This window comes from Macaca nemestrina, chromosome 1 (assembly GCF_043159975.1).
Source record: "Macaca nemestrina isolate mMacNem1 chromosome 1, mMacNem.hap1, whole genome shotgun sequence".
NCBI lineage: Eukaryota > Metazoa > Chordata > Mammalia > Primates > Cercopithecidae > Macaca > Macaca nemestrina.
The window spans coordinates 193,871,871-193,897,505 of record NC_092125.1 but is presented as its reverse complement, the minus strand read 5'-3'; the positions used below and the strand labels follow the sequence as shown (position 1 = coordinate 193,897,505).

The 25,635-nt window shown below is 51.5% G+C and overlaps 1 protein-coding gene across 2 annotated transcripts; it reads left to right on the top strand.

The window, feature by feature from the left end:
- The first annotated feature begins 6,088 nt into the window (after nucleotides 1-6,088).
- Nucleotides 6,089-20,715, top strand: LOC105494794 (MFSD2 lysolipid transporter A, lysophospholipid). 2 transcript variants are annotated; one of them, XM_011763624.2, is made up of 14 exons: nucleotides 6,089-6,321; nucleotides 8,011-8,145; nucleotides 9,622-9,746; nucleotides 15,980-16,103; nucleotides 16,240-16,318; nucleotides 16,626-16,783; nucleotides 17,352-17,442; nucleotides 17,563-17,684; nucleotides 17,839-17,922; nucleotides 18,382-18,465; nucleotides 18,559-18,671; nucleotides 19,086-19,229; nucleotides 19,321-19,497; nucleotides 20,258-20,715. In XM_011763624.2, exons 1-14 carry the CDS (start codon nucleotides 6,235-6,237, stop codon nucleotides 20,319-20,321), a joined length of 1,587 nt encoding a protein of 528 aa, XP_011761926.1. In that variant the 5' UTR covers nucleotides 6,089-6,234; the 3' UTR covers nucleotides 20,322-20,715. The 2 variants fall into 2 exon arrangements, with proteins under 2 accessions (XP_011761926.1, XP_011761925.1); XM_011763623.2 differs by having other exon boundaries at nucleotides 6,089-6,327.
- The last annotated feature ends 4,920 nt before the right edge of the window (nucleotides 20,716-25,635 follow it).

The following is a 25,635-nucleotide window of genomic DNA, read 5'->3' as shown; positions in this document are numbered from 1 at the left end:
CATTCTCTTTTAATTTCAAGTTAGCTGTTACAGATAATAACCAAGGAATTGAATATTTAGCTTGTTTTTCTTATTAGTTTGCATTTCCTTATGCATCTAGTGAATCAACTCTCTGGGAGTTGGAGCCATCTCTAAATTCCCCTGGTAACTTTGACTTTTTTAGTACCTAATCTAGGTACATACTACATGTGTCCCTGTGGCTTCATACTGTGGGTGAGCACATGGCCACCCAGGAATCAAAGGTTCCTCATCTTTCATCTTTTTGTCCTTTCTTTTCCCAAACCACATGTTTTCTTGAGCCTGGGTCAGCCCAATATATCCCACTCCTGACACCAGTTGTTTAGGAAAAACCTCTCAAACTGTGTTTTTCCTCTACTGTCCCACCACCATCACCACAATCACCAACATAGAAGAATGATCTGACCACGGATATGGGTTTTCTTTTCCCCACACACACACTAAACAGTGGACACCAGCTGGATATCCTCTAATTCAATTCCAGCACTACCTACCTGGAGATAGTATCAGATCTCACAGGTGGAGGGCTCAGTTCCCTAGACTGTCTCCCGAACCCTAGACATCAGTCACAACGCCAGGCCTCTGGAACTTCTGACCAACTGACTTCAAATTGAGGTTCCCAGGTTGGATTAGTTTGCTGGAGTCATTTATAGAACTCAAGGAAACACTCATGTTGACTGGTTTGGGATACTACAAAGGATAAAGATGAAGAGATGCATAAGATGAGATATGGAGAAGGCTTGTGGAACTTCCATGCCTTGGCTGGGACATTACCCTCCAGGAAGCTCCATGTGTTTGTGCTAGCCAGAAGCTCTCTGAATCCAATCTTCTCAGAAGTTTTTTTGGCTGATCTCAGCTCACTGCAACCTCCGCCTCCTGGCTTCACGGGATTCTCCTGCCTCAGGCTCCCAACTAGCTGGGACTATAGGCACACATCACCACGCCTGGCCGGGCCTATAGATAGACACACACCACCACGCCTGGCTAATTTCTGTATTTTTAGTAGAGATGGAGTTTCACCATGTTGGTCATGGCTGGTCTCGATTTCCGGACCTTGTGATCCACCTGCCTTGGCCTCCCAAAGTGCTGGGATTACAGGCGTGAGCCACTGCGCCAAGCCTCTTCTCAGGGGTTTTTAATGGAAGCCTCATGACTTCAGCATTCCTTCCCCCAGGGTTTAGGGCAGGACTCCCTCTAGGGAGGGTCTTAAGATTCACAATCAGAAAGATTGGGGAAGATTAGAGCCCTGCCTTAGGGCAGGTGAAAGGAGGGCAAGAGAAGGTCGAAGAGATTTCCTGAAGTCTGCCCCAGAGGCCTAACACACCCAACATTATAACAAAACACTATAGCCAGTGTGGTGATTTATGGCTGTAATCCCAGCACTTTGGCAGGCTGAGGTGTGAGAATCGCTTGGGGCCAGAAGTTCAAGACCAGAACAGGCAACACTGTGAGACTTTGTCTCTACAAAAAATTTTAACAGCACTTTGGTTGGCCGAGGTGGGAGGATCCCTTGAACCCAGACATTTTGAGACCAGACTAGGCAACATAGTGAGACCTCCCATTTCTACAAAAAAATACAAAAGTTAGCCGGGTACTGTGGTGCATGCCTGTAGTTCCAGCTGCTCAGGAGGTTGAGGTGGGAAGATAACTTGAGCCCAGAAGGTTGAGGCAGCAGTGAGTCGTGATCATGCCACTGCACTTCTGCGTGGAGATGTAGTGAGATCCTGTCTCAAATAATAACAATAATAATTATTATTATTATTTTATTTTATTTTATTTTTTTGAGATGAAGTCTTGCTTTGTTGCCCAGGCTGGAGTGCAGTGGTGTGATCTGGGCTCACTGCAAGCTCCGCCTCCTGGGTTCAAGCAATTCTCCTGCCTCAGCCTTCTGAGTAGCTGGGACTACAGGTGCCGGCCACCATGCCTGGCTAATTTTTTGTATTTTTAGTAGAGACAGGGTTTCGCCGTGTTGGCCAGGTTGGTCTCAATTTCCTGACCTTGTGATCTGCCCGCCTCAGCCTCCCAAAGTTCCGGGGTTACAGGCGTGAGCCACAGCGCCTGGTCAATTTTTTTAAAACTTAAAAATTAGCCAGGTATGGTGGCACATGGCTGTAGTCCCAGCTACTCAGGAAGCTAAGGCAGGAGGACTGCTTAATATATTAGTCTGTTTTCATACTGCTATAAATAACTGCCTGACACTGGGTAATTTATAAAGGAAAGAGGTTTAATTGACTCACAATTCAACATGGCTGGGGAGGCCTCAAGAAACTTCAATTATGGCAGAAGATGAACGCAAGGCATTTTTTTTTTTTTTTTTTGAGACAGTCTCTCTCTATTGCCCAGGCCGGAGTGCAGTGGCGTGATCTTGGCTCACTGCAACCTCCACCTCCTGGGTTCAAGTGATTCTCCTGCCTCACCCTCCCAAGTAGCTGGGACTGCAAGCGCACACCACCACACCCAGTTAATTTTTGTATTTTCAGTAGAGACAGGTTTCACCATGTTGACCAGGCTGGTCTCTTTTTTTTGTTTGTTTGTTTGTTCTTTTTTTTTTTAGATAGAGTCTCGTTCTGTTGCCCAGGCAAAAGCGCAGTGGCGCTATCTTGGCTCACTGCAAGCTCCGCCTCCCGGGTTCACGCCATTCTCCTGCCTCAGCCTCCCGAGTAGCTGGGACTGCAGGCGCCCGCCACCACGCCCGGCTAATTTTTTGTATTTTTTAGTAGAGACAGGGTTTTCACTGTGTTAGCCAGGATGGTCTCCATCTCCTGACCGCGTGATCTGCCCGCCTCGGCCTCCCAGAGTGCTGGGTTTACAGGCGTGAGCCACTATGCCTGGCCAACCAGGCTCGTCTCAAACTCCTGACCTCAAGTGATCCACCTGTCTCATCCTCCTAAAGTGCTGGGATTACAGGCGTGAGCCACTGCACACAGCTGGCATCTTTTTCACAAAGCAGCAGTAAGGAGAAGTGCTGAGCAAAGGGGGAAGAGCCCCTTATATAACCATCAGATCTTGTGACAACTCACTCACTGTCATGAGAACAGCATGGGGGAAACCATTCCCATGATTCAGTCACCTTTACCTGGTCTCTCCCTTGACATATGGGGACTGCGGGAGTATGGAGATTATTACAATTACAATTCAAGGTGAGATCTGGCTGGGGACACAAAGCCTAATCACATCACTTGAGCTGAGGAATCCAAGGCTGCAGTGAGCTATGATCGTGCGTGCCACTGCATTCCAGCCTGGGTGAGAGAGCAAGACCCTATCTCTAAGAAAATGAAATAAAAATAAATAAAATGAGGGTAATAAAAACGACTCTCCCCAGTGGTAGTGTTGGGACTAAATGAGATATCAAGAAAAAAAAAATAGTATATTTAAAGCACTTAAGGGGCACACTGCCCTGCATACCAGTGGCTACTTGATATTTGGGAGCTGTTGCATTGGCGGTGCCCTGATTCAGTTAGTGGTGACAGTGAGTGTCTCTAGTGCTGCATTATGGGGCCGTGTCCTGACCAACAACATGGCTGGTGGAGTTGAAGTTGCAAGGGATGGATCTAAATTTAGAGCGAGAGAAAACAGTGAGCCATAGAACCAGCATTCACAACAATTTCGACAGGCTGGAATAAGCAAGATGACATTGTTCTATTGTGAGCTTCAAGACATTACAGAAAGCAGAGGATGGGGGAGAGACCTGACTTGACCCCAGCTCCGGTGAAAAGGATCTGAATGATTTAGTTGACCACAACCTGATGGGAACTAATCATGGGAGAGAAAGGCTCTGAAGCCCAGCAGTCTTAGGCTGCATTAACAATGTGTCGCGTCCAGACTGGAACAAATAATAGGCCTATTGTGCTGGCTTGGTCAGGCCATATCTGGAATCTTGCGTTGCTACACTGACAGACTGGAATCAGGCCAGGAGGGGGACCAGCCCAGTTTCAGCTCCCAGGCACTTGTGCTAAATTTTTCCTGTGCCATTTTCTTGTTTCATCCCCAAAACAAATCTATTAGGTAGCTACTATTAAATTTTTTTTTTTTTTTTTTAAAGACAGAGTCTTGCTCTGTCACCCAGGCTGGAGAGCAGTGGCACGATCTCGGCTCACTGCAACCTCCGCCTCCTGGGTTTCAGCGATTCTTCTGCCTCAGCCTCCTGAGTACCTGGGACTACAGGTGCGCCCCACCATACCCGGCTAATTTTTGTATTTTTAGTTGAGACAGGGTTTCACCATATTGGCCAGGCTGGTTTCGAACTCCTGATTTCGTGATCTGCCCACCTCAGCCTCCCAAAGTGCTGGGATTACAGGCGTGAGCCAGGGCGCCTGGCCAGTAGCTACTATTAATATCGCCATTTTACACAGGGAGGTTAACTGAGTTGTTCAGGGTCAGCTGCACAGCTAGTAAATGGAGACACTTAGGGCTTTTCCTGATGGGCTTCTGTGTGCTTGTACCTTAGCAGGGGAAGACTGAACATTCATTCAGTGAACACAATTATTCAGGCCCTAAGCTAGTTAGTGGGGATGCAGAAGTGAAAAAGATGTGGTTCCTACCTGAGGAGCTCATTGTCTACCGGGGGGATACAGATTACTTGTGATATGATGTGATTCTGTGGGAGAGAAGATTTGGGGGCTGGAAGAGATTGTAGAGTACACCTTAGCTAACCAAGCTTGGAGAGGGGAAAAGAGACAGAACAGTGTCACACAGCTTGGAGTCATGGGGCCAGCCATTCCCTTTCCACAGTATTCACTGCCTTACTTGGCTCTCTTCTGCTCAGCAATGGCCAAGAGCTGTGTGCCCAGATGGGATCTGCTGGCGTGTGAGGGAGCACGGTGTGACCATCCTGGGGCAGATATACCTTATCTCTGCTCCCTGCAATCAGAGATTTAAAGAAAAGAAAAAAGAGGCTGACATTAAGGAGCACAGGAACCAAGTGGGTGGCCTTTGAGAGTTCCAGCAGCCCCTTCACTAATCAGAGAACTGGAAAGACTGGGGTGACGTTGACATAAGGGACTCAGAGCTGGAATTAAAGATTGTTCTTTTCTGGCATCTGTGCCTGCCTTCTGTTCCAAACTAATGCCCTCCCACCTTCTTTTGAGGACCACATTTCTGGGCATTGTCTTTTTCAAAACTTTCCTGTTTCAATCCTCAGTGCCTCTGGAGCCTTGTAGGGCTTCTTGTTGGGGAGACACATACACCCCATTCAGCCTTCTGTAATTTATGCTAAGAGGGATAGAGCAGCGCTGTTGAGAGCAACTGCTTTGGAATCGGACAAAACCTTTCAGGCCTGGCTCTGCCACATAACAGTTGTTTCACTTCTCCATGTTTCCCTTTCCTGTGCTGTAAAATGGGGATAATAATAGTACCACCCTCACTTGGTGGTTTTTGAGGGCCGAAAGAGATCATATTAAGCATGGAGGAAGCTATCCATAAAAGGCCACTGTTGTCATAGTGTACTAGTGGGCGTAGCCCGGGCTTCTCTCCACGACTTGGGAGCTCCCTGCCGGCAGGGGGGCAGCCTCTGGATTGCTTCATCTTTCTCCCTATTGCCCGGATGCCAAGGGCAGGACGGGGGAATGGTGTGTCTTCGGGGATGAGAGAGAGGCATTGGGAGGGAAAGTGTTAGTGTACATCCTCTAGACTTGAAGGAGAAGGAGACACTCCCTGACTCCAGGTTTTAAAGTGGGCTTCAGAGCCCCTAGCTTTCCTAGGCCTGGGGGTCAGAAGTCATGTGTGGTAGGCCTGACTCGGGGAGAGTCGGACTTTGGGGACCTCGGGGACCTCGGGCAGATCGGGGACCTCGGGCAGATCACTTCCAGCCTGGGGCCTCGGTTTCCTCACGCGTGTCTGGGAGGTCTCGCGGCCTGCTTCTCGATTGCTAGGAGCCAGCACAGGCAGATGCCGGTTCCGGGGCTTGGAGAACGTGGCTCGGTGGCACAGAGCCGCCGGCCGAGGCGCGGGGGGGGCGCGGGGGGGGAGGCGGGCGACGGGATTGGCTGGAGGCGGGGCAGCGGGGCTCGGGGATTGGTCGCACCCGAGAGGGCTGGGCAGAACTATAAGAGGCGCGGAGGGGGTGTGCAGCAGAGTGCGTGCCTCGCCTGCCAGCCGGCTTGGCTAGCGCGCGGCGACCGTGGCTAAGGCTGCTACGACGCGAGCTTGGGAGGAGAGGCGGCCTGCGGGTCAGAGGAGCATCCCGTCGACCCGGCCAGGCGGCGTGGCCCGCGGGTCATGGCCAAAGGAGAAGGCGCCGAGAGCGGCTCCGCGGCAGGGCTGCTGCCCACGAGCATCCTCCAAGCCACTGAACGCCCGGCCCAGGTGAAGGTGAGGGCCCGGCACCCCGCGTGGAGGGCGAGGGGAGCGAGTAGGCGGAAATGGGGGATCGGGAGCGTCGAGGGGTCAGTCTGGTTAGGGGACCCTTGGGATAGCCGGGGACAGGAAGCCTACGGGCCAGAGAGGACCTGGGGGTGCCAGGGGCAGGGGGTGACGGAGAAAAGCTGTGGGCGCCGTCGCCCCCCTTTGCTCACCCGCACTCCGCGCTCTGCGGAGAGGCTCTGCCGGCAGCCCCATGTGATTCTGGCTCTGCCTAGCCAGTTTCCATTCTTCCGTGCTGAGCGGCTGGGGCTTGCCACCCCATACGCCAGAAATGACTCCAGATATCTGGGAAACTCCGTTTAGTTCCCCATCTCTCTCATCCCCTACCTTCCACCTCACCCACGTACGCTTGCGCCTCTACTCTGCGGTTAGGGCCGCTCAAGTTCATTCATAAGAACAAGGGCTCTGCTCTTAAAGGAGCCGCGTCCCTCAGGCATTTGTCTGAATGTAGATGTTCGCGCGGGAACGGTGCTTTGCGCATCGAGACCATCCACCCCATCCCCAGCCCTGGGGACTTATTGAAGGACCAAATAAAATGAGGCGGCCCCCTAGGAAGGGATCTCAGGCAATAGATACCTTTGTGGGAGGTGACTGCCTTTTCCTTTTAATTTTATTAACTGATCCTTGGAAGGAACTGGGTGAGCAATTATGCTGTTACTATGTATGAGTAATATCTACTTTCCCTGGGCAACCCAACCTCCCTAGTGCCCCACCCGGAGAGGGCTCAGGCCTGGAGGCCTTTCCTCCCTCTCCAAGGTCCTCTAGGAGCTCGGGGATGGCGGGCGATGGGTCGGGAAGTTGGAGGGCAGGACGGTTCCTGGGTTTGCCTGAAGCTCTGGTTGCCTATAGTGGTCAGGGATGCTCTGGGATAGGTGGAACAGCTGTGCCTGCAGCTAGCTGGGCCGGGCCCCCACAGCTCTCTAGAGCGCTCACCAGGAGTAGGCAGGTGGATCTTGTCTCTGAGGCAGGGCAGGAGCCTGGGCTGGGCTCAGGCAGCTCTTGGCAGCAAGCAGATTTTCAGGTTGTGGCAGCTGGTGCCAGGTGGGGACAGGTCCGCTGCTGGAGCATGCTACCCCTGCAACTTGGAAAGGAGCAGTGGCCGAGGCCTTGGGAGGAGTTCTTTAGGGATGGTGGGCTGATAAGTTTCCTTAGAATCTCCAGGAGGGAGGTGGCTTAGGGGCAACTTTCACACAAGTATGGATTCCCCTTTTCCAGGTTCCTAAGAATGGAGAACACCTTTCTCTTGCAGAAAGTGGGATCTCGGAGATCGAGACCATCCTGGCTAACACGGTGAAACCCCGTCTCTACAAAAAATACAAAAAATTAGCCAGGCATGGTAGCAGGCACCTGTAGTTCTAGTTTCTCCGGAGGCTGAGGCAGGAGAATGGTGTGAACCCGGGAGGTGGAGCTTGCAGTGAGTCGAGATCGTGCCACTGCACCCCAGCCTGGGCGACAGAGCAAGACCGCGTCTCAAAAAAAAAAAAAAAAAAAAGGTGGGATCTCCTGGGTAGGAACAGGTCAAAGTAGAGTTGTTTGTTCTGGTAGAGTTGGTCAGAGGGACGGTCCTTCCTGTGGAACCTTCTTGGATGGAGGCCAGGACCTGGGCCTTTCATCTTTTTCTCCTCTTCCCAGAAAGAACCGAAAAAGAAGAAACAACAGTTGTCTGTTTGCAGCAAGCTTTGCTACGCACTTGGGGGAGCCCCCTACCAGGTGACAGGCTGTGCCCTGGGTTTCTTCCTTCAGATCTACCTATTGGATGTGGCTCAGGTGAGTGGTCTAAGCCTTCGAGGGCTCCTTCAGCATCCTGAGGTGGGAAAGACTATGCACCCCGGGTCAGTTCGCTCAGTTTTCCCCATCTGTGAAATGGGACCTCAAATCCCTACTTTGCTGCCTCTCAGAGTCAGTGGGCAAGAAATGAGAAGACCCTGGAAGGTATCCATGAGGGGAGTCTCTCCACCCCAGGAGTCTTTGCTGGAAAGGTCTGGCAACTCCTCCTTGCCTGGCAAGAGCAACAGAGCCTGAAGGGGTAGGCGGTAGAATGAGGGAGAATGGGACCTGCTGGGGATGCTGTTCTTAGAAGAGACTGGCACACTGTGTCCCTGGCTGGGAGGTAGTCAGCTGGCTTGGCTCAGGGGTTGGTGGCTGTTGCCAGGCTTGTGGACAAGATGCATCCCACCGTTACCTGAGGAGCAGAGGGGCGCTTAGATGCTAGGCTAATTTAGAATGCCCCAGTACACAGGGTCTTTGACTGGGAGGGGTACTTAGGGTGAAACAGGGCTATTCCGTGCATTGAGAAGCCTTGGCCAGAAGCCTGGCATCCTGAGAATTCACTCTGTCTGGATGGGAGAGTGGGAGGCAGAATAGCCATGGCTACCGGGGCTCCTGCACCGGCTGTCTTCTATGTAGCATCTAACTTGGCAAGCATCGAGTCTTAGTTGTATCCCTTTACAGACGGGGAACACTGAGCTCCAGAAAGAACAAAAAATTTCAGCAGCTAATTTTTGAGTAACTCCCATGGGCTGGGCCTTGAGTAGGGTATAAATATGAGGAACCTGCAGTCAAAGTGTAAACTTGTTGTAGTGGGTGTTAGAGCTGGGGTTGGGGGGTCAGGCTGGGGAGACTATGGTATGGGGAAGAATACCCACTCCCCGGAGAAATAGCAATAGTAGGGCTTTGATGGATGAGGAGGAGTCTGGAGAGTCTGTATTTAGGGCCTGGGGGGTTTGGGGTAACGGAGGGGGATAGCTTGAGTGGGTAGTGACAAGTCCCTTTTTAAAAAGCATCTATAGGCTTCTTTTTCCACATCCAAGATACAGCTTGAATCTGTAAGGTAGAGCTCATAACTCCCATTATACAGATGGGGACACTGAAGCACACTGTGTTCATCCCGCGAATGCTCATTCTGATACCAGGTGGTCAGGGGCTCAGGGCTGAGAGGGAGGGAAGGAAATGTTCGTGGATTCATTTGAGCTGATGGGAATGTTTTCAAGGGCAGTGGAGGGAAGCAATCAAGGGGACAGATGTGAGAAAGCTTCTATAGAGGCACCCAGTGCTACTGTTACTGGAGAAATGCTGTTGTCGTTATTAACAAGGCAAATGAAGATGTGTAAGGTCCACGTAGGAGCAGCTCAGGGTCACAAGATCCTGGCTGAGATAGGGAAGGAGCCTCCGCTTCCGCCTACCAGTGAGAGTTGAGGTGAGTAGAAGGACGAGGAAGTTGTCTTTTGCTTCTCCCCATTCCAGGTGGGCCCTTTTTCTGCCTCCATCATCCTGTTTGTGGGCCGAGCCTGGGATGCCATCACAGACCCCCTGGTGGGCTTCTGCATCAGCAAATCCTCCTGGACCTGCCTGGGTCGCCTTATGCCTTGGTGAGTAGAAGATGTTCCTTTGAGGTGGCACAAGACAGGACTTCCAGCATATCCTCTCTTTGTTCCTTCTCTCTGTCTTGTCACAGGCTGGGGGGTGAGGAGAAGGAGTTAAAAGTCCAAGGGTGTCGAAACCCCATCCGAGGCATCAGCTACCCTGAGCATGGACACTGGCATGCTCAGCCAGTCCATTTCCAGGCCAGCCAAAGTGCTAGGCTGGGCAGCTCAGGCCTCATTCCTTCCCAGGGTCTACCCATTCCCCTTGGTGAAGCTGGAATTCTGAATTCTCCCACTCTATCACTTCCCACAGTGGCCGAGGTAGTACTTCAGAGTGGTTAAGCAGTTGTACTCTGGAGCCAGCCTGCCTGGGCTTATTTTATTTTCTCTCTTTCTTTCTCTCTCTCTCTCTCTCTCTCTCTCTCTCTCTCTCTCTTTCTCTCTTTCTGTTTTTCTTGAGACAGGATCTCCCTCTGTCACCCAGGCTGGAGTGCAGTGGTGTGATCATAACTCACTGTAGCCTAGAGCTCCTGGGCTCAAGTGATCCTCCCACCTCAGCCTCTCGAGTAGATGGGACTACAGGCATGTGCCACTACACCTGGTTAATCTTTTAAAATTATTAGTGTAAAGACAGCGTCCCACTATGTTGCCTAGGCTGGGCTTGCATTCCTGGGCTCAAGGTGTCCTCCCACCTCAGCCTCCCAAAGTGTTAGGATTACAGGTATGAGCCACTATGCCTGGCCCCTGCCTGGCTTTAAATCCCAATTTCCCTACTTAGAGCTGAGCCACTTCACATCTCTGAGTACCAAGTTTCTTCATCTATAAAATGGGGATATTAATTATGTTTATTTCACAGAGTTGTGCTGAATTATTATTATTATTATTATTATTATTATTATTATTGACATTCTTAGAACAGTACCTGGCTTAATTCTACTTCATAAGGTTGATGTAATTTTGAGACTTAAATAAGTTGATATTAAAATACCAAGCAGTGCTTGGGACGCTAAGCGCTATGATGACCACATCAGGGATGCTCAACAGGAGAGCTGGCATGTGGTCCCTAGTACAGGCCACACCAGGCGAACTGCGGAATCCTGGGCTGGGAGTTAGACTTCAGGCCCAGCCTGCTGCATCTCTGCCTCCCTGTGGCACCGTCCAATAGCACAGTGATATATAATTTGGCCTCCTTCAGGGTGGCTCCTGGCAGAGCAGGGGATGGGGTAATACCTGGAATGGGGTAGCAAACCCATAACCTTTGGCACCTTGGATGACGTAAATTACCTTTTCCCTTGGTACAAAGCCTGTGCTACTCAGTTTCAGGCTGTGGGGCAAAGTAGGGGGAGGTGGTGCCATGGATCAGACGGCAGGGGAGCCGTACAGGATAGGCTGTCAGGCGGGGACTCTGGTTCCCTCCAGGACATCCTGCTTCAGGGCGTGGGGGGGCATACCCCTTTCATCTCCAGCCCATCCAGGCTTAAGTGGGCGCCTTCCTGCCCCAGGGGCGCCCATACCTGGCCTCCGGCCTTCAAAGCTCTTCCCGCAACCCCTTCCCCCACTACAGCTTCCTTTCCCACGAGGCCCCCCACCCACCCCAATCCTGCCAGTCCCTGGCTAAGGCCCAGGTTGGAGCCTTTGATCCAGTCTTCAGGGCCGGGGGCAGGACAGCCTGCCTTACCTGTGTGGGCTGCTCAGGGCTCCCCCGGCGCCAGCCCAGGAGACTTGGCCCTGTGCCCGCCTCCCTGGCAGCCAGTAGAAGGCGAGGCTCTACTGCCACATCGCCTCATGAGGCCCAGCCAATGGGAGGCGGCTACTCCCAGGCATGGTGGCTGAAGGCCGGGTTACTCCCAGTCACACTGGGTTCCTCAGCAGCAGCTGCTCAGCTGCCTATAAGCAGAGGATGGAGTGTTTGACAAAGGCTGATGAGGAGCTCTTGTTCCCTGAGGAGACAGATTCAGGAGAGGTGGAGGTGGGCAGGCCCTCCCTGTGGCGTGTAGGAACTGAGCGACTCTTGCTGGGCAGGTGTGGCAGCCAGCTTGGGGAAGTTGCTGGGGGCCCTTCAGGCCGGTTTCCGATCTAGCAGCTACCTTTGTGCGTGTGCTTCTGTGTCTGGTGGTGCCTGTGTATGCGTGCACGTGGGATGGCTTGTGGGCTGAAGGCTGGTGTGCAAACTTTTTTTCCTTTTTGTGGAGAATGGGGTCTAGCTATGTTGCTCAGGCTAGTCTCAAACTCCTGGGCTCAAGCTATTCTCCTGTCTCTGCCTCCCTAAGTGCTGGAATTAAAGGCAGGAGCCACGATGCCTGGCCAGACCTCCCCATCCATACCACCTGACCCCTCCTCAGGCCAGGCCTGGAGACCTGGAACCCCCTTTCCTTTCAGTATAGGAAGAAACTGGGTCTGTCAGGATTTGTGAGCCATGTAGCCCTCTCTCCTTCTGGGCCTCAGGGCAGCCCTTGTTCTGAGTCTCCATTTAAATCCTCTTCTTGAAACCAGGAAGACTTTTCTTTTCCTTTTCTTTTTTCGAGTTGGAGTCTCGCTCTGTTGCCCAGGCTGGAGTGCAGTGGTGCGATCTCAGCTCACTGCAAGCTCCACCTCGCGGATTCACACCATTCTCCTGCCTCAGCCTCCTGAGTAGCTGGGACTGCAGATACCCACCACCATGTCTGGCTAATTTTTTTACTTTTAATAGAGACGGGGTTTCACCGTGTTAGCCAGGATGGTCTTGATCTCCTGACCTCGTGATCTGCCTGCCTCGGCCTCCCAAAGTGCTGGGATTACAGGCATGAGCCACTGTGCCCGGCCCTTTTCCTTTTTTTTTAAATTAAAACACACACACATGTATAGAGATGGGGTCTTGCTATGTTGCCCAGGCTGGTCTTAAACTCCCAGCCTCAAGCAATATTCCTGCCTCAGCCTCCTGAAGTGCTGGGATTACAGGTGTGAGCCACCATTCCTGGCCAAATCAGAAAGACTTTGACAGTCACTTTCTCTGGAGTTCTCAAGGCCACTGTGTGAGAGACTAGGTGTCAAGCAACAGTTGGGCCTGAGGTCTCCTCCCCAGCCCAGGGCTTTCCGCAGCTCCCCTGGTGTGGCCTGCATTAGTTACACATGCCAACTCTCCTGCTGGGCTTCCCTGATGTGATCATTATAGCACTTAGTGTCCCAAACACTGTTTGACATTTTAGTATCAATCAAGTCTCAAAGTTACTTCGATCCTGTGAACTAAAGCCAAGGCACCTACAATGGCCTTTTGGGAGTTCCATTTCCACTCCCGCCTCATCTCCTAATTCTATCTCCCCGTTCTCTTCACTCCAGCCCTCCTGGCCTTGCTCTTCCTCAGACCTGCTGATACGTACCTATCCGAAGGCCTTTGCACTGACTATTCCCTTTGCCTGGCCCACTCTTGCCTCAGATGTCTAAAAGGCCAATTCTCTCCTTTCATTCTGGCCTTGGCATGGATGCCAACTTCTCAGTAAGGCCTACCCTGTCCATCCAGTTGTGAACTGCATCCTTACTCCAAGCCCCTGGAGCCAGCTTTATTTCTTTTCTTCATAGCACTCATCTCCCAACATGTTATATAACACTTTTGTAAAACTATGATAAAGTATATGTAACATAAAATTTACCATAACCTTAAAAAAATGTTTACGAGACAGAGTCTTGCTATGTTGCACAGGCTGGACTCAAACTCCTGGGGAAAAGCAATCCTCTAGCCTCAGTTTCCCAAGTAGCTGGGACAACAGGCATGTGCCACTGCCATTATAGCCATTTTAAGTGTATAGTTCAGTGGCATTAAGTACATTCATTTCGGTTTTTTGTTTTTGTTTTTGGTACAGCGAGGATACTAACCTGTCGGTTCTCTAATATTTCTTTTTTGGGCAGTGCAGTTTTAACATTCCACATTAAGGATGTAATGATCAAGGAGTTTGTTTGTTTGAGACAGGGCCTCACTCTGTCACCAGGCTGGAGTGCAGTGGCGCGATCTTGGCTCACTGTAACCTCTGCCTCCCAGGTTCAGGTGATTCTCCTGCTTTAGCCTCCTGAGGAGCTGGGACTACAGGTGTGTGCCACCACGCCCGGCTAATTTTTAGTATTTTTAGTAGAGACGGGGGTTTCGCCATGTTGGGCAGGCTGGTCTGGAACTCCTGACCTCAGGTGATCCACTCGCCTCGGTCTCCCAAAGTGCTGGGATTACAGGCATGAGCCACTGCACCCAGCCTAAGTACATTCACTTTGTGACCACCATCCATCCATTACATCCTTCCAAAGTGAAGCTCTGTACCTATTAGACACTAACTCCCCACTCCCCTCTCCCTACATCCCCTAGCAACCACTATTCAACTTTCTTCATGAATTTGACCACTCTAGGTACCTCATGAGTGAAATTATACAATATTTATCTTTTTGTGTCTGGCTGATTTTCCTTGGCTTAATGTCCTCAAGGTTCATCTATGTTGTAGCGTGTGTCAGAATTTTATTCCTTATGAAGGTTGAATGATATATATAACTTTTAAATTATGTTAAATTTCTGTTTGCCAACTAGTATGTAAGTTCCACAAGGGCAATAATTTTATATCTGTTCTCTGGTTATCCTGAGTAATTAGAATAGCGCCCAGCCCATAGTTGGAACTTCTGAGGAAATGAGGCAAGCTTCAGATAATTTAAATAACTCCCAAGACTGAGTTTTATAGTTAGTTGGTGGAGCTAGAATGGAATCCCTGAAGAGTGGCTCAAAGGCCTTTCTCTTTACCATGGCCTGTGCTGCCTTGCTATACTGATGCCATGAAGTTAGTCCATCCTGCGGTCTAACCCCTTGTGATGGTGTGGAACTCACACAGGGAAGACAGACGTTTGCCCACCTAGGACTTCAGTTCTCCTTTGCTTGGAGCTGGCCTCTCCCCATCATGCCAGCTTCCCTGTGTGTGTGTGTGTGTGTGTGTGTGTGTGTGTGTGTGTGTGAATGGGGTACGTGTGTGTGAATGGGTGTGTGTGTGAATGGGGGTGTGTGTAAATGGGGGGTGTGTGTGAGAATGGGATGGGTGTGTGTGTGAATGGGTGTGTGTGTGAATGGGGGTGTGTGCGAATGGGGTGTGTGTGTGAATGTGGGGTGTGTGTGTGAATGTGGGGTGTGTGTGTGAATGTGGGGTGTGTGTTTGAATGATGGGTGTGTGTGAATGGGGTGTGTGTGAGAGAATGGGGTATGGGTGTGTGTGAATGGGGGTGTGTGTGAATGATGGGTGTGTGTGAATGGGGTGTGTGTGTGAATGGGTGTGTGTGTGAATGGGGTATGTGTGTGAATGGGTGTGTGGGTGAATGTGGGGTGTGTGTGAATGTGGGGTGTGTGTGTGAATGGGGTATGTGTGTGAATGGGTGTGTGTGTGAATGTGGGGTGTGTGTGTGAATGATGGGTGTGTGTGAATGGGGGTGTGTGTTTGAATGATGGGTGTGTGTGAATGGGTGTGTGTGAATGGGGTATGTGTGTGAATGGGTGTGTGTGTGAATGTGGGGTGTGTGTGTGAATGTGGGGTGTGTGTTTGAATGATGGGTGTGTGTGAATGGGGGTGTGTGTTTGAATGATGGGTGTGTGTGAATGGGGTATGTGTGAGAGAATGGGGTATGGGTGTGTGTGAATGGGGTGTGTGTGTGTGAATGGGGGTGTGTGTGAATGGGGGGTGTGTGTGTGAATGGGGGTGTGTGTGAATGTGGGGTGTGTGTGAATGTGGGGTATGTGTGTGAATGGGGGTGCGTATTTGAATGATGGGTGTGTGTGAATGGGGTGTGTGTGAGAGAATGGGGTATGGGTGTGTGTGAATGCGGTGTGTGTGTGTGAATGGGGTGTGTGTGTGCGGTTGATGAGTATCTGTGTGAGAACACGGGGGATGGGGCTGTTCCTTCTCTCTGCCTCCTTGCCCAGCCACCTGAGGTCTTGGACTCCCGTCCTACCTCTCAGCCCATTAGATGCTGGTGCCTCTGGAGTAGACTCAGGGTCTGACCTCACACTCCATGCCTAGGATTTTGGTCTGGGGGCCCAAGTTACCATCTGCCATTCTAGGCTTGGCCATCAGCGTCTTCCCAGGATGGGTGGATGGCAGGAGTATGGGGAAGGAAGGAAGAGCACCTTCCTTCCCTGTGGGGACCCTGTGAGGCACAGCAGTCTGGGCTGGCCCTGGCTCCTGGGCTCCAGCCTCCAGCCTCCAGCCTCCAGCCTTTAGCCTCACTCACACCCTCCTCTTCCTCAGGATCATCTTCTCCACGCCCCTGGCCGTCATCTCCTACTTCCTCATCTGGTTCGTGCCCGACTTCCCACACGGCCAGACCTATTGGTACCTGCTTTTCTATTGCCTCTTTGAGACGATGGTCACGGTGAGTGTGGGTACCTCCTCTGGGTGTCTCTGGGGGCCAGGAGGAGGGTGGTACTTGGGGCCCCCAGGGTTGGTACCGGAAGCTACACCGGTGTGTCCCACCTGCCTGACTGCCAATGGCCTGTCTTCCACGCCAGTGTTTCCATGTTCCCTACTCGGCTCTCACCATGTTCATCAGCACCGAGCAGACTGAGCGGGATTCTGCCACCGCCTATCGTGAGTCTCCCCAGCCCACCTGACCCCACCCTCCAGGGACCCTCCAGCCACACTTCTTCCCTTGCGGGTCCAGCTCTTTGCTCTGCTCTAGAGTGTGGGTGTGAAACCATCTTAAAAACAACTCAATCTGCTTATTGCTCAGATGAGACCTGGAGAGGTGCATATGCGTTCGGACCCAGATGTCACCTACTCCACTACCTCTACCCACCCTGCCTGGAGCTACAGCTAGGCTCCCACCCATTTGACCTTCCTCCCTGGGCCCACGACCCATGAGGACCCTCCGAAACACCTCCTTTTCTCCTGCCAGGGATGACTGTGGAAGTGCTGGGCACAGTGCTGGGCACGGCGATCCAGGGGCAAATCGTGGGCCAAGCAGACACGCCTTGTTTCCAGGACCTCAATGGCTCTACAGTGGCTTCACAAAGTGCCAACCATACACATGGCACCACCTCACACAGAGAAACGGTGAGGCCCTGGGCAGGGCAGGGATTTGGGGAGATAAGGAGCAATGAGGTGGTTTGTAGTCATCCTAAAGATAGTAACAGCTAGTGTTTATTAAGTAAATGTTGGGCATTTGATATACATAACAATTGATAGACCCAATATACCTACTTTGCAGAACAGGAAACTGAAGCTTAGAGAGGCTGAATCAGTTGCCCAGAGTCTTAAAGTTGGTGAATTGCAGAGATTTGGGAAGATTTGAATTCTGGGCTGTCAGACTCTGCAGCCTGGTTTCTTTTTTATTATTATTTGTAGAGTTGCCCAGGCTGGTCTCAAACTCCTGGGATTACAGGTGTGAGGGCCGCACTCCACCAGCCTGGTTTCTGAGCATGTTGTGAATCCTAACTGTCCAGTCTTGGGAAGCAACAGCAGGCCTGGGGTGATCCTCCCGTTTCACACATGGAGACAGGAGGCTCCCAGAGGGGAGGGGACTGGCTACTGGCCCAAGATCACTGAATGGGGCTGCTGGAACTGGGGTGCTGGGATGAGCTCAAACTGACCATCCTTGTATGTCGCCTTCACCTCCTTATAGCAAAAGGCATACCTGCTGGCAGCGGGGGTTATTGTCTGTATCTATGTAATCTGTGCTGTCATCCTGACCCTGGGCGTGCGGGAGCAGAGAGGTAAGGGGGTGCCTGGGAAGGCGTGCAGGCCTCAGCATGGACAACTGTGTCTTTCTGCCTGGCCCTCAGGCTTTTGGGAGGGGCCTCTGCTCCTTCCTTACTGTCCCCTCTGGCCCCCAGAACCCTATGAAGCCCAGCAGGCTGAGCCAATCGCCTACTTCCAGGGCCTACGGCTGGTCATGAGCCATGGCCCATACGTCAAGCTTATTACCGGCTTCCTCTTCACCTCCTTGGCTTTCATGGTGAGTGGGGGTGTGACAGGCTTAGCCTGAGAAGGGGTTGTAATGGGAATGGGGTGAGCAGAGGTCTCTGGAGCATGGGGGATGTCTTGGGGAGGCTCAGCCCCAACATCACCTCCTTCCTTGCATTTCCTTCCCTACCTTTCCCCATTCCCAGCTGGTGGAGGGGAACTTTGTCTTGTTTTGCACCTACACCTTGGGCTTCCGCAATGAATTCCAGAATCTACTCCTGGCCATCATGGTGAGTGTGGGACCTGAACAAGGGCAGGCAGCCTGGGCTGAAGTGGCATAGACTGTGGAATGGTTCTTGGAATAGGCAGAGGATGTTTCTCAGGCTGGCCCAAGGTCATGAAAGGATGAGGGAGGCTTCTCAGGATATTTGGTTGGACCTTGCGTAGGTAGGACTGTGAAATAAAGAGTTTAAGGTTAGATGTTTGAATAGCGAGCACAGCAAAAGCAAGGGTGAGGACACCAGGAACTTGGCTCAGAGGTTTCAGAGGGCAGCAGACGAGGTAGGCCTGGACCAGCTCTGAGCTCCCCTGGGGAGCCATCGAAGGTGCCTGTCATCTTGTTGCTGCCCATATGATGTCATCTGGCTGCTCTTGGGCAGGGCCAGGAGCCCCTTTGGGGTTCTGGGAAGGGCAGGAAGGGCTCTGTGGCTCTAAAGCACCTCCCTTTAACCCTCTTTGTCTGCCCACAGCTCTCAGCCACTTTCACCATTCCCATCTGGCAGTGGTTCCTGACCCGGTTTGGCAAGAAGACAGCTGTATATATTGGGATCTCAGTGAGTGGGGTTGAAGAGCAGAGCCTGGGTTGAGTTGGGGATGTCTGGGGGGAACCTCCCAGCTGAGTCATCTTCCTGCACCCCCTTCCCTAGTCAGCAGTGCCATTTCTCGTCTTGGTGGCCCTCATGGAGAGTAACCTCATCATCACATATGTGGTAGCTGTGGCAGCTGGCATCAGTGTGGCAGCTGCCTTCTTACTACCCTGGTAGGTATATACAGGCCCCCTCCTCGGTTATCTCCAGCCCCTAGTCCCCAGTTTTGAAGCTCCTTGGGGAGAGTTCTATGGGGTGTTCTCCCACAGGCCATTCTGTGGGTCTAGGTTAGGAGTGAGGGAGGTCTGTCCTGTACAGTTGTACAGGTAGTGAGCTTTGCAAGAACACCTAGTCAGAGTGAAAAATGGGGGCTATAATATGGCAGGCGCTCCACTTGCCACGCTGAGCACCTCCAGGCAGGGCTACTTCCTCTTAGAGCAAGAGGCCTTTTCTTATTCATGTGAAGGTGCGATCTCCTCACTGAGCTGTGTAGCCATGGTACTGAAGCTTCCAGAAGCTTCCTCTTCTCATTAACACAGAGGCCCGTTAGGTGGGTCGGTCCTCACGGCTGTCACTGCTCTGCGCAGGTCCATGCTGCCTGACGTCATTGACGACTTCCATCTGAAGCAGCCTCACTTCCACGGAACCGAGCCCATCTTCTTCTCCTTCTATGTCTTCTTCACCAAGTTTGCCTCTGGAGTGTCACTGGGCATTTCCACCCTCAGTCTGGAGTGAGTGGGGTGGGGACCTGGGGCGGGACTGGACGGGGCCAGGCCCCAGGTGCCCCATCTTCACCGTTCTCCTGCCCCCTGGGTCCCATAGCTTTGCAGGGTACCAGACCCGTGGCTGCTCGCAGCCAGAACGTGTCAAGTTTACACTGAACATGCTCGTGACCATGGCTCCCATAGTTCTCATCCTGCTGGGCCTGCTGCTCTTCAAACTGTACCCCATCGATGAGGAGAGGCGGCGGCAGAATAAGAAGGCCCTGCAGGCACTGAGGTGAGTGGGGAGAGGACGGGATGCTGGAGGAGGGGACATGGTTGCCTCTAAACCCTCAATTTGTGTCTCCTGTGGCCAAGTCCAGACTCACCCCCCACACATCTTCTCTGGACAGCTCTAACACTTAAGTAAGCACCAGGCACTGTGTTAAGTGGTCTTACCTTTATCCAACGAATGCATACTGGCTGCCTACTATGTGCTAGGCATTGATTGCTCTAGTGAACAAGACAAAAATCTCTGCCCTTAAGGAGCTTGTTATAGGACGCGTGCATCCATGACCTCCCATATCCCTCCAACAACCCTAAATATCAGGTTCTTAGGGTTCCCCCTCTGTAGGTGAAGAAGCTGAGGTTTCAGCAGGAAGAGTGGCTGACCCAGCTGAAAGGGGCAGAGATGGGGTTTGAGCCTCAGCATTCCAACTCCAGAGATTGCACTCTTCATCAGCCTCCTGGCACATAGGACCTCGAGTGTGGCCTGAACCCTGCATCTGGGGAAACCAGAGGGCAGGGTGGAGGGAGTCATGCCAGCCCGTCAACCAGCCCAGGCGAGAGTGTAGTTCTGGGATTTGCAGTACCCTGTGTGCAGCAAGGACAGTAAACAGACCAACCAACAGTTGAAAGTGGGAGTGAGCAAACTGTCCTGTGGTTCACTTTAGTCCGACAGTAGGGCCAAGATCACGTGAGGAAGGAAGCAAGCAGGTGGGGCTGGGGAGGGGTAAGGATGGATGCTTCCTCCAACCCATCTCCTCTGGCTCTTGCAGGGACGAGGCCAGCAGCTCTGGCTGCTCAGAAACAGACTCCACAGAGCTGGCTAGCATCCTCTAGGGCTCGCCACGTTGCCCGAAGCCACAATGCGGAAGGCCACAGGAGGGATCAGGACCTGTCTGCCGGCTTGCTCAGCAGCTGGACTGCAGGTGCTAGGAAGGGAACTGAAGACTCAAGGAGGCGGCCCAGGACCCTTGCTGTGCTCACCGTGGGGCTGGCTGCTCTGTGGCCTCCTGCCTCCCCTCTGCCCGCCCGTGAGGCAAAGCCCTGGGGCTGCCACTGTGAATATGCCAAGGACTGATCGGGCCTAGCCCGGAACACTAATGTAGAAACCTTTTTTTACAGAGCCTAATTAATAACTTAATGACTGTGTACATAGCAATGTGTGTGTATGTATATGTCTGTGAGCTATTAATGTTATTAATTTTCATAAAAGCTGGAAAGCAGCTGCCTGTTTCTGTGTCCTCAGCCACTCACTGAGCCCTTCTGCCTTAAGACTCTGTTAGAGAACACATGGAGCCCCAGGTGCTACTGGGTGGGGGCAAACATGTCTGAAGTTGTGGCTGGAGTGCAGTGGCGCAATTTCGGCTCAGGCAATCCTTCTTTCTGCTTCACCCTCCTGAGTAGCTGGGACTACAGGCATGCACCACCACGCCTGGCTGATTTGTAGATTTTTTTCTAGAGATGGAGTTCTCACTATATTGCCCAGGCCAGTCCTTCCCACTGGACTCAAGCAATCCTCCTGCATTAGCCTCCCAAAGTAGTGGGATTACAGGTGTGAGTCACTGCACCTGGCCTCTTGCTAAGAACACCCTAGTGTAGAGAGGGATTTAGCTAAAGTCACACAGCCTTGAGTGACCTAACTGGAATTTTATCCCAACTCTGTAAAGACTCCAATACCGTAATCACCACCGTCTACTTCCCTGTGTCTGAGAATGACCAGGGGATCGGCAGGCAGACGCTTGCTCTGGGTGTGCCTGTACACTGTGCTTCCTGCCTGGTGCATGCCTGAGCCCGCAGGGCTGGCAGGGCTGGAGGCCTGTGGGGTCCCTGGAGACCTGTGGTTCTTTCTCCACAACTGTTACTGATGGTATTCAAAGGTGAGAATGTACCTGCTGGATGTGTGTATCTGATGAGGGAGGATTCGACCACAGAGGCACTGGTGACAAAAAACAAACACCTCCAGTAGGAAACAGGGTGGTGGGGAAGGCCTAGTTGGGAACGCCTGGCTGACGTCCATGGTATGAATAACTCCTACCATAGCCAATTTCAAGTTATCCATGGTTGTTCTACTTTGAACATTCCCTAAACATTTAGCGGTTGGCTTTTCCAAGCCGGTAGGAGCTTGCCTAACACACCACTGGGTCTCACACTTAGGCCAAGCCCCCGAAATCACAAGAAGGCAAAGTTGGAAGGATTAGGAGCTACCTGTCAAATCTCCTGATTTTACTACTAGATAAATGAGGCCCAGACAAGAGAAGCTCTTAGGCTATTCAGGCTTGGTTCTTTTTTTTTTTTTTTTTTTTTTTTTTTTTTTTTTTTTTTTTTTTTTTGAGACGGAGTCTCGCTCTGTCACCCGGGCTGGAGTGCAGTGGCCGGATCTCAGCTCACTACTACAAGCTCCGCCTCCCGGGTTTACGCCATTCTCCTGCCTCAGCCTCCCGAATAGCTGGGACTACAGGCGCCCGCCAACTCACCCGGCTAGTTTTTTGTATTTTTTAGTAGAGACGGGGTTTCACTGTGTTAGCCAGGATGGTCTCGATCTCCTGACCTTGTGATCCACCCGTCTCGGCCTCCCAAAGTGCTGGGATTACAGGCTTGAGCCACCGCGCCCAGCCGCCAGGCTTGGTTCTTGCCTTGAGTGTGGGGCTCTATTTTGGGTGGGAGGCGGGTCCTCCATTTTTACTGATGAAGTTCTGCCAGGTTACTTTGATAAGTTACATTAAGCATTACTAACAGGCATGGTTGCAGGTGCGTAATAAGTTTGAATTCAGTTAGTCTTCAGATAGTTGTCAGAACTTCCCTATGAGGAAGGTATTATTGTCATCCTCATGTTAGAGATAAGGAAACTGACGCAGGGAAAAGTTAAGTAACCTGCTCAAGGTCATTGGACAGTCACTGGAAGAGCTGATACTTGAATTGAGGTTGGCTATAGTGCCTGTGCTCTTAACCACCACTTAAGGCTGTTAGGTGACCCAGTGGTTTTGTCAACACCAAGGCAAGTCCCATACTGTCTTTCCATCAGCCATCTCATGTCAGGCTGTCTGGGCAAAGCAGGAGCCTAGGGTCTGATCTGGCCTCTGGAGCTAGCCTAATCAGAGACTCTGAGATAATGTTTATAGAAGCCCACTTATACCTTCTCTCTCCCTCCACTCTAACCAGTAACCACCAAGTCCTGTCTTTAAAAAAAATTAAAGTTTTCGGCCAGGCGCAGTGGCTCATGCCTGTAATCCCAGCACTTTGGGAGGCCAAGGCGGGCAGATCACCTGAGATCAGGAGTTCAAGACCAGCCTGGCCAACATGGTGAAACCCCATCTCTACTAAAAATACAAAAATTAGCCAGGTGTGTTGGCGCATGCCTATAAACCCAGCTACTCGGGAGGCAGAGGCAGGAGAATCGCTTGAACCCGGGAGGCAGCAGTTGCAGTGAGCTGAGATTGCGCCACTGCATTCCAACCTGGGGGACAGAAAGAACCCGTCTCAAAAAAATAAAATAAATAAAAGCAAACAAAAAACAAACAAAAACAAAAACTATCCGGGCGTGGTGGCACATGCCTATGATCCCAGCTACTTGGGAGGCTGAGGGCAGGAGAATGGCTTGAACCTGGGAGGCGGAGGTTGCAAAGAGCCGAGACCATGCCATTGCACTCCAGCCTGGGCAACAGAGCAAGACTGCCTCAAAAAAAAAAAAAAAAAAAAAAGTTTTCCAAACCACTCAAGCTTGTTTCTTTCCTGTCCCTACCATTACTTCTCAGGCATTATGCTCTCTTACCTGGGTGAATAGACCAGCATCCTGTCTGGTCTCCTTGACTTTAATTTGATCTCCTCACTTTCTTTCTGCAAACTGTCCAAGATAACTCAGTAGCTCGCCTGTTTAGAAACATTTCTGTAAGCTGGATGTAATGGCTCTGCCTGTAATCCCAGCTACTGGGGAGACTGAAGTGTGAGGATTACGAGGCCAGAAGTTCAAGACCAGCCTGGGCAACATAGTGAGACCCCGACTCTATAAAAGAAAAAACAATTAGTCAGGTGTGGTGGCTTGCAACTTGTAGTTCCAGCTACCCAGGCAGCTGAAGCAGGAGGATCTCTTGCCAGGAATCTGAGGCTGCAGTGACCTATGATTATGCTACTGCACTCCAGCCTGGGGAACAGAGGAAAGAAGACCCTGTCTCAAACAAAACAAAAAGTTTCCTAGAAATCCTGTGAGTTCCTGTCTGAGACCCCTACTGACCTTCCCACACCCAGATCTAGATGCAGCTCTTTTTGCAGGCCATCTACCTGGCCCTAGGACACACCTGTTGCAGCTCCACCTGGCAGACACCCATCCAATGTGTCTTGACTCCAGCAAGCCCCTCTGAAGCAGTCCCTACCCCTCTGCCTTTGGGACATCCCTAAGGGTTCGTCTCTTTCATGGTGGTCTCCCACACTGAGCGGAGGGCCAGGCATGGTGGGGTGGGGCAGGCACGTGGAGCTGAGTGAATGGGAGCTGGGACCAGAGCAGGCTTTGGCTGGGCGTCAGACCCAACTCCCACTGACCCACTGTGACACCTCTCTCCAGGTCACAGTTTCCCCTAAACATCCTATGGGGATTTAGACTTGAACACCCTTGCTTCTCTCCAGTTTCACACTCACAGAAAATTGCTGTCCTCTTCCAAGATCCCCTGTTGAATTCCTGGGGGCTGCTTTGGGGGTGGGACGGGTGAAGAGGGGAAGCAATGTCTCTTGGGTCATTGGCTACTCTAGGTCCCTTCTGGACAGATCATACCTAGTTATTCTTTGGGAGAAGAGCCATATTGACTTCCTCTATGCTTGAATCCAGCATTACTACAACAAACCCTGTCTCTCCCTCTTCACTCGGCCCTGCTGCCCTGTCTTGCCAACCTCACAGCCCATCCACACCTCCGCTAAGGACCAGGTACAGCTTTGGCGCCACCTGCTGGAAGAAAGGAGCAGCACCTCCACATTTCAAAGAAGAAATTCCAGATCCGCCATCGATTCCATGGATCCGAACAGATATTTACAATGGAGTCTACTATATGCCATACACCAACTAGGCTCTGAGGATAAAGTGGTGAACAAAATAGAGCTTACATTCTCGGTGGAGATCAATGATAAATAAATAATTTATATCGTAATAAGCATCATGAAAGAAGCGAGGAGATGTGATGGAGGGAACTGGTACGGAGCTGCTTTTAAGTGCTCAGGAAAGAATGTCCTGAGAAAGTAACATTTGACTGGGCACAGTGGCTCGTGCCTGTAATCCTAGCACTTTGGGAGCCTGAGGTGGAAGGATCACTTGAGCTCAGGAGTTCGAGACCAGCCTAGGCAACATAGCGAGACCTCATCTCTACTAAAAATAAAAAATTAAAAAAAAAAAAAAGAAAGAAAAAGAAAGTGACCTTCATTAAAGATGAGAATTAGCCAAATGTGAAGAGAGCTTAGAGAGAAAGCATTGCAAGTAGAGGACACAACGCAGACCCCAAGGCCTCAAAGAGCTTGGAATATTGGAAGGACAGGAAGGAGACCAGTGTGGCCAGAGTGTAGTGAATGAGGCCAGGCACAATTGCTCACACCTGTAATCCCAGCACTTTGGGAAGCTGAGGGAGATGGATCCCCTGAGGTCAGGAGTTTAAGACCAGCCTGACCAACATGGTGAAACTCCATCTCTACAAAAAATACAAAATTAGCCAGGCCTGGTGGTGCATGCCTGTAATCCTAGCTACTTGGCCAAGAGAATTGCTTGAACCCGGGAGGCGGAGGTTGCAGTGAGCCGAGATCATGCCATTGCACTCCAGCCTGGGCAACAAGAGTGAAATTCTGTTTCAAAAAAAAAAAAAAAGAAAAGAAAAGAGAGAGAGTATTTCAGGGAGAAGGAACAGCATGTGCTAAAGCCCAGAGGCCAGGGAGATCATGGTGGAGTCAAGGAACAGAAAGGCCAGTGTGGCTGGAGCACAAAGATTGAAGGAATGGGATGCAAGATGAGGCTGAGGATGAAGGCAGAGGCAGATGGTCCACAACATGGCTTTGTGGGTTGTGTTAAGCATTTTTGTCCTTATCCTAAGAGGAGAAGGAGGTCTTTGAAGAGTTTTAAGTAGGGAAGCCATATGATAGCTCAAGAGTTTAGAAAGACCTAACAGCTGGCCGGGCGCGGTGG

Coding starts and splice junctions, on each gene's coding strand:
- LOC105494794 (XM_011763623.2), top strand. CDS start 6,235: ATGGCCAAAGGAGAAGGCGCCGAGAGCGGCTCCGCGGCAGGGCTGCTG. Junction 18,672..19,085: donor GCTGCCTTCTTACTACCCTG/GTAGGTATATAC, acceptor TGCTCTGCGCAG/GTCCATGCTGCCTGACGTCA. Junction 19,498..20,257: donor AAGGCCCTGCAGGCACTGAG/GTGAGTGGGGAG, acceptor TGGCTCTTGCAG/GGACGAGGCCAGCAGCTCTG.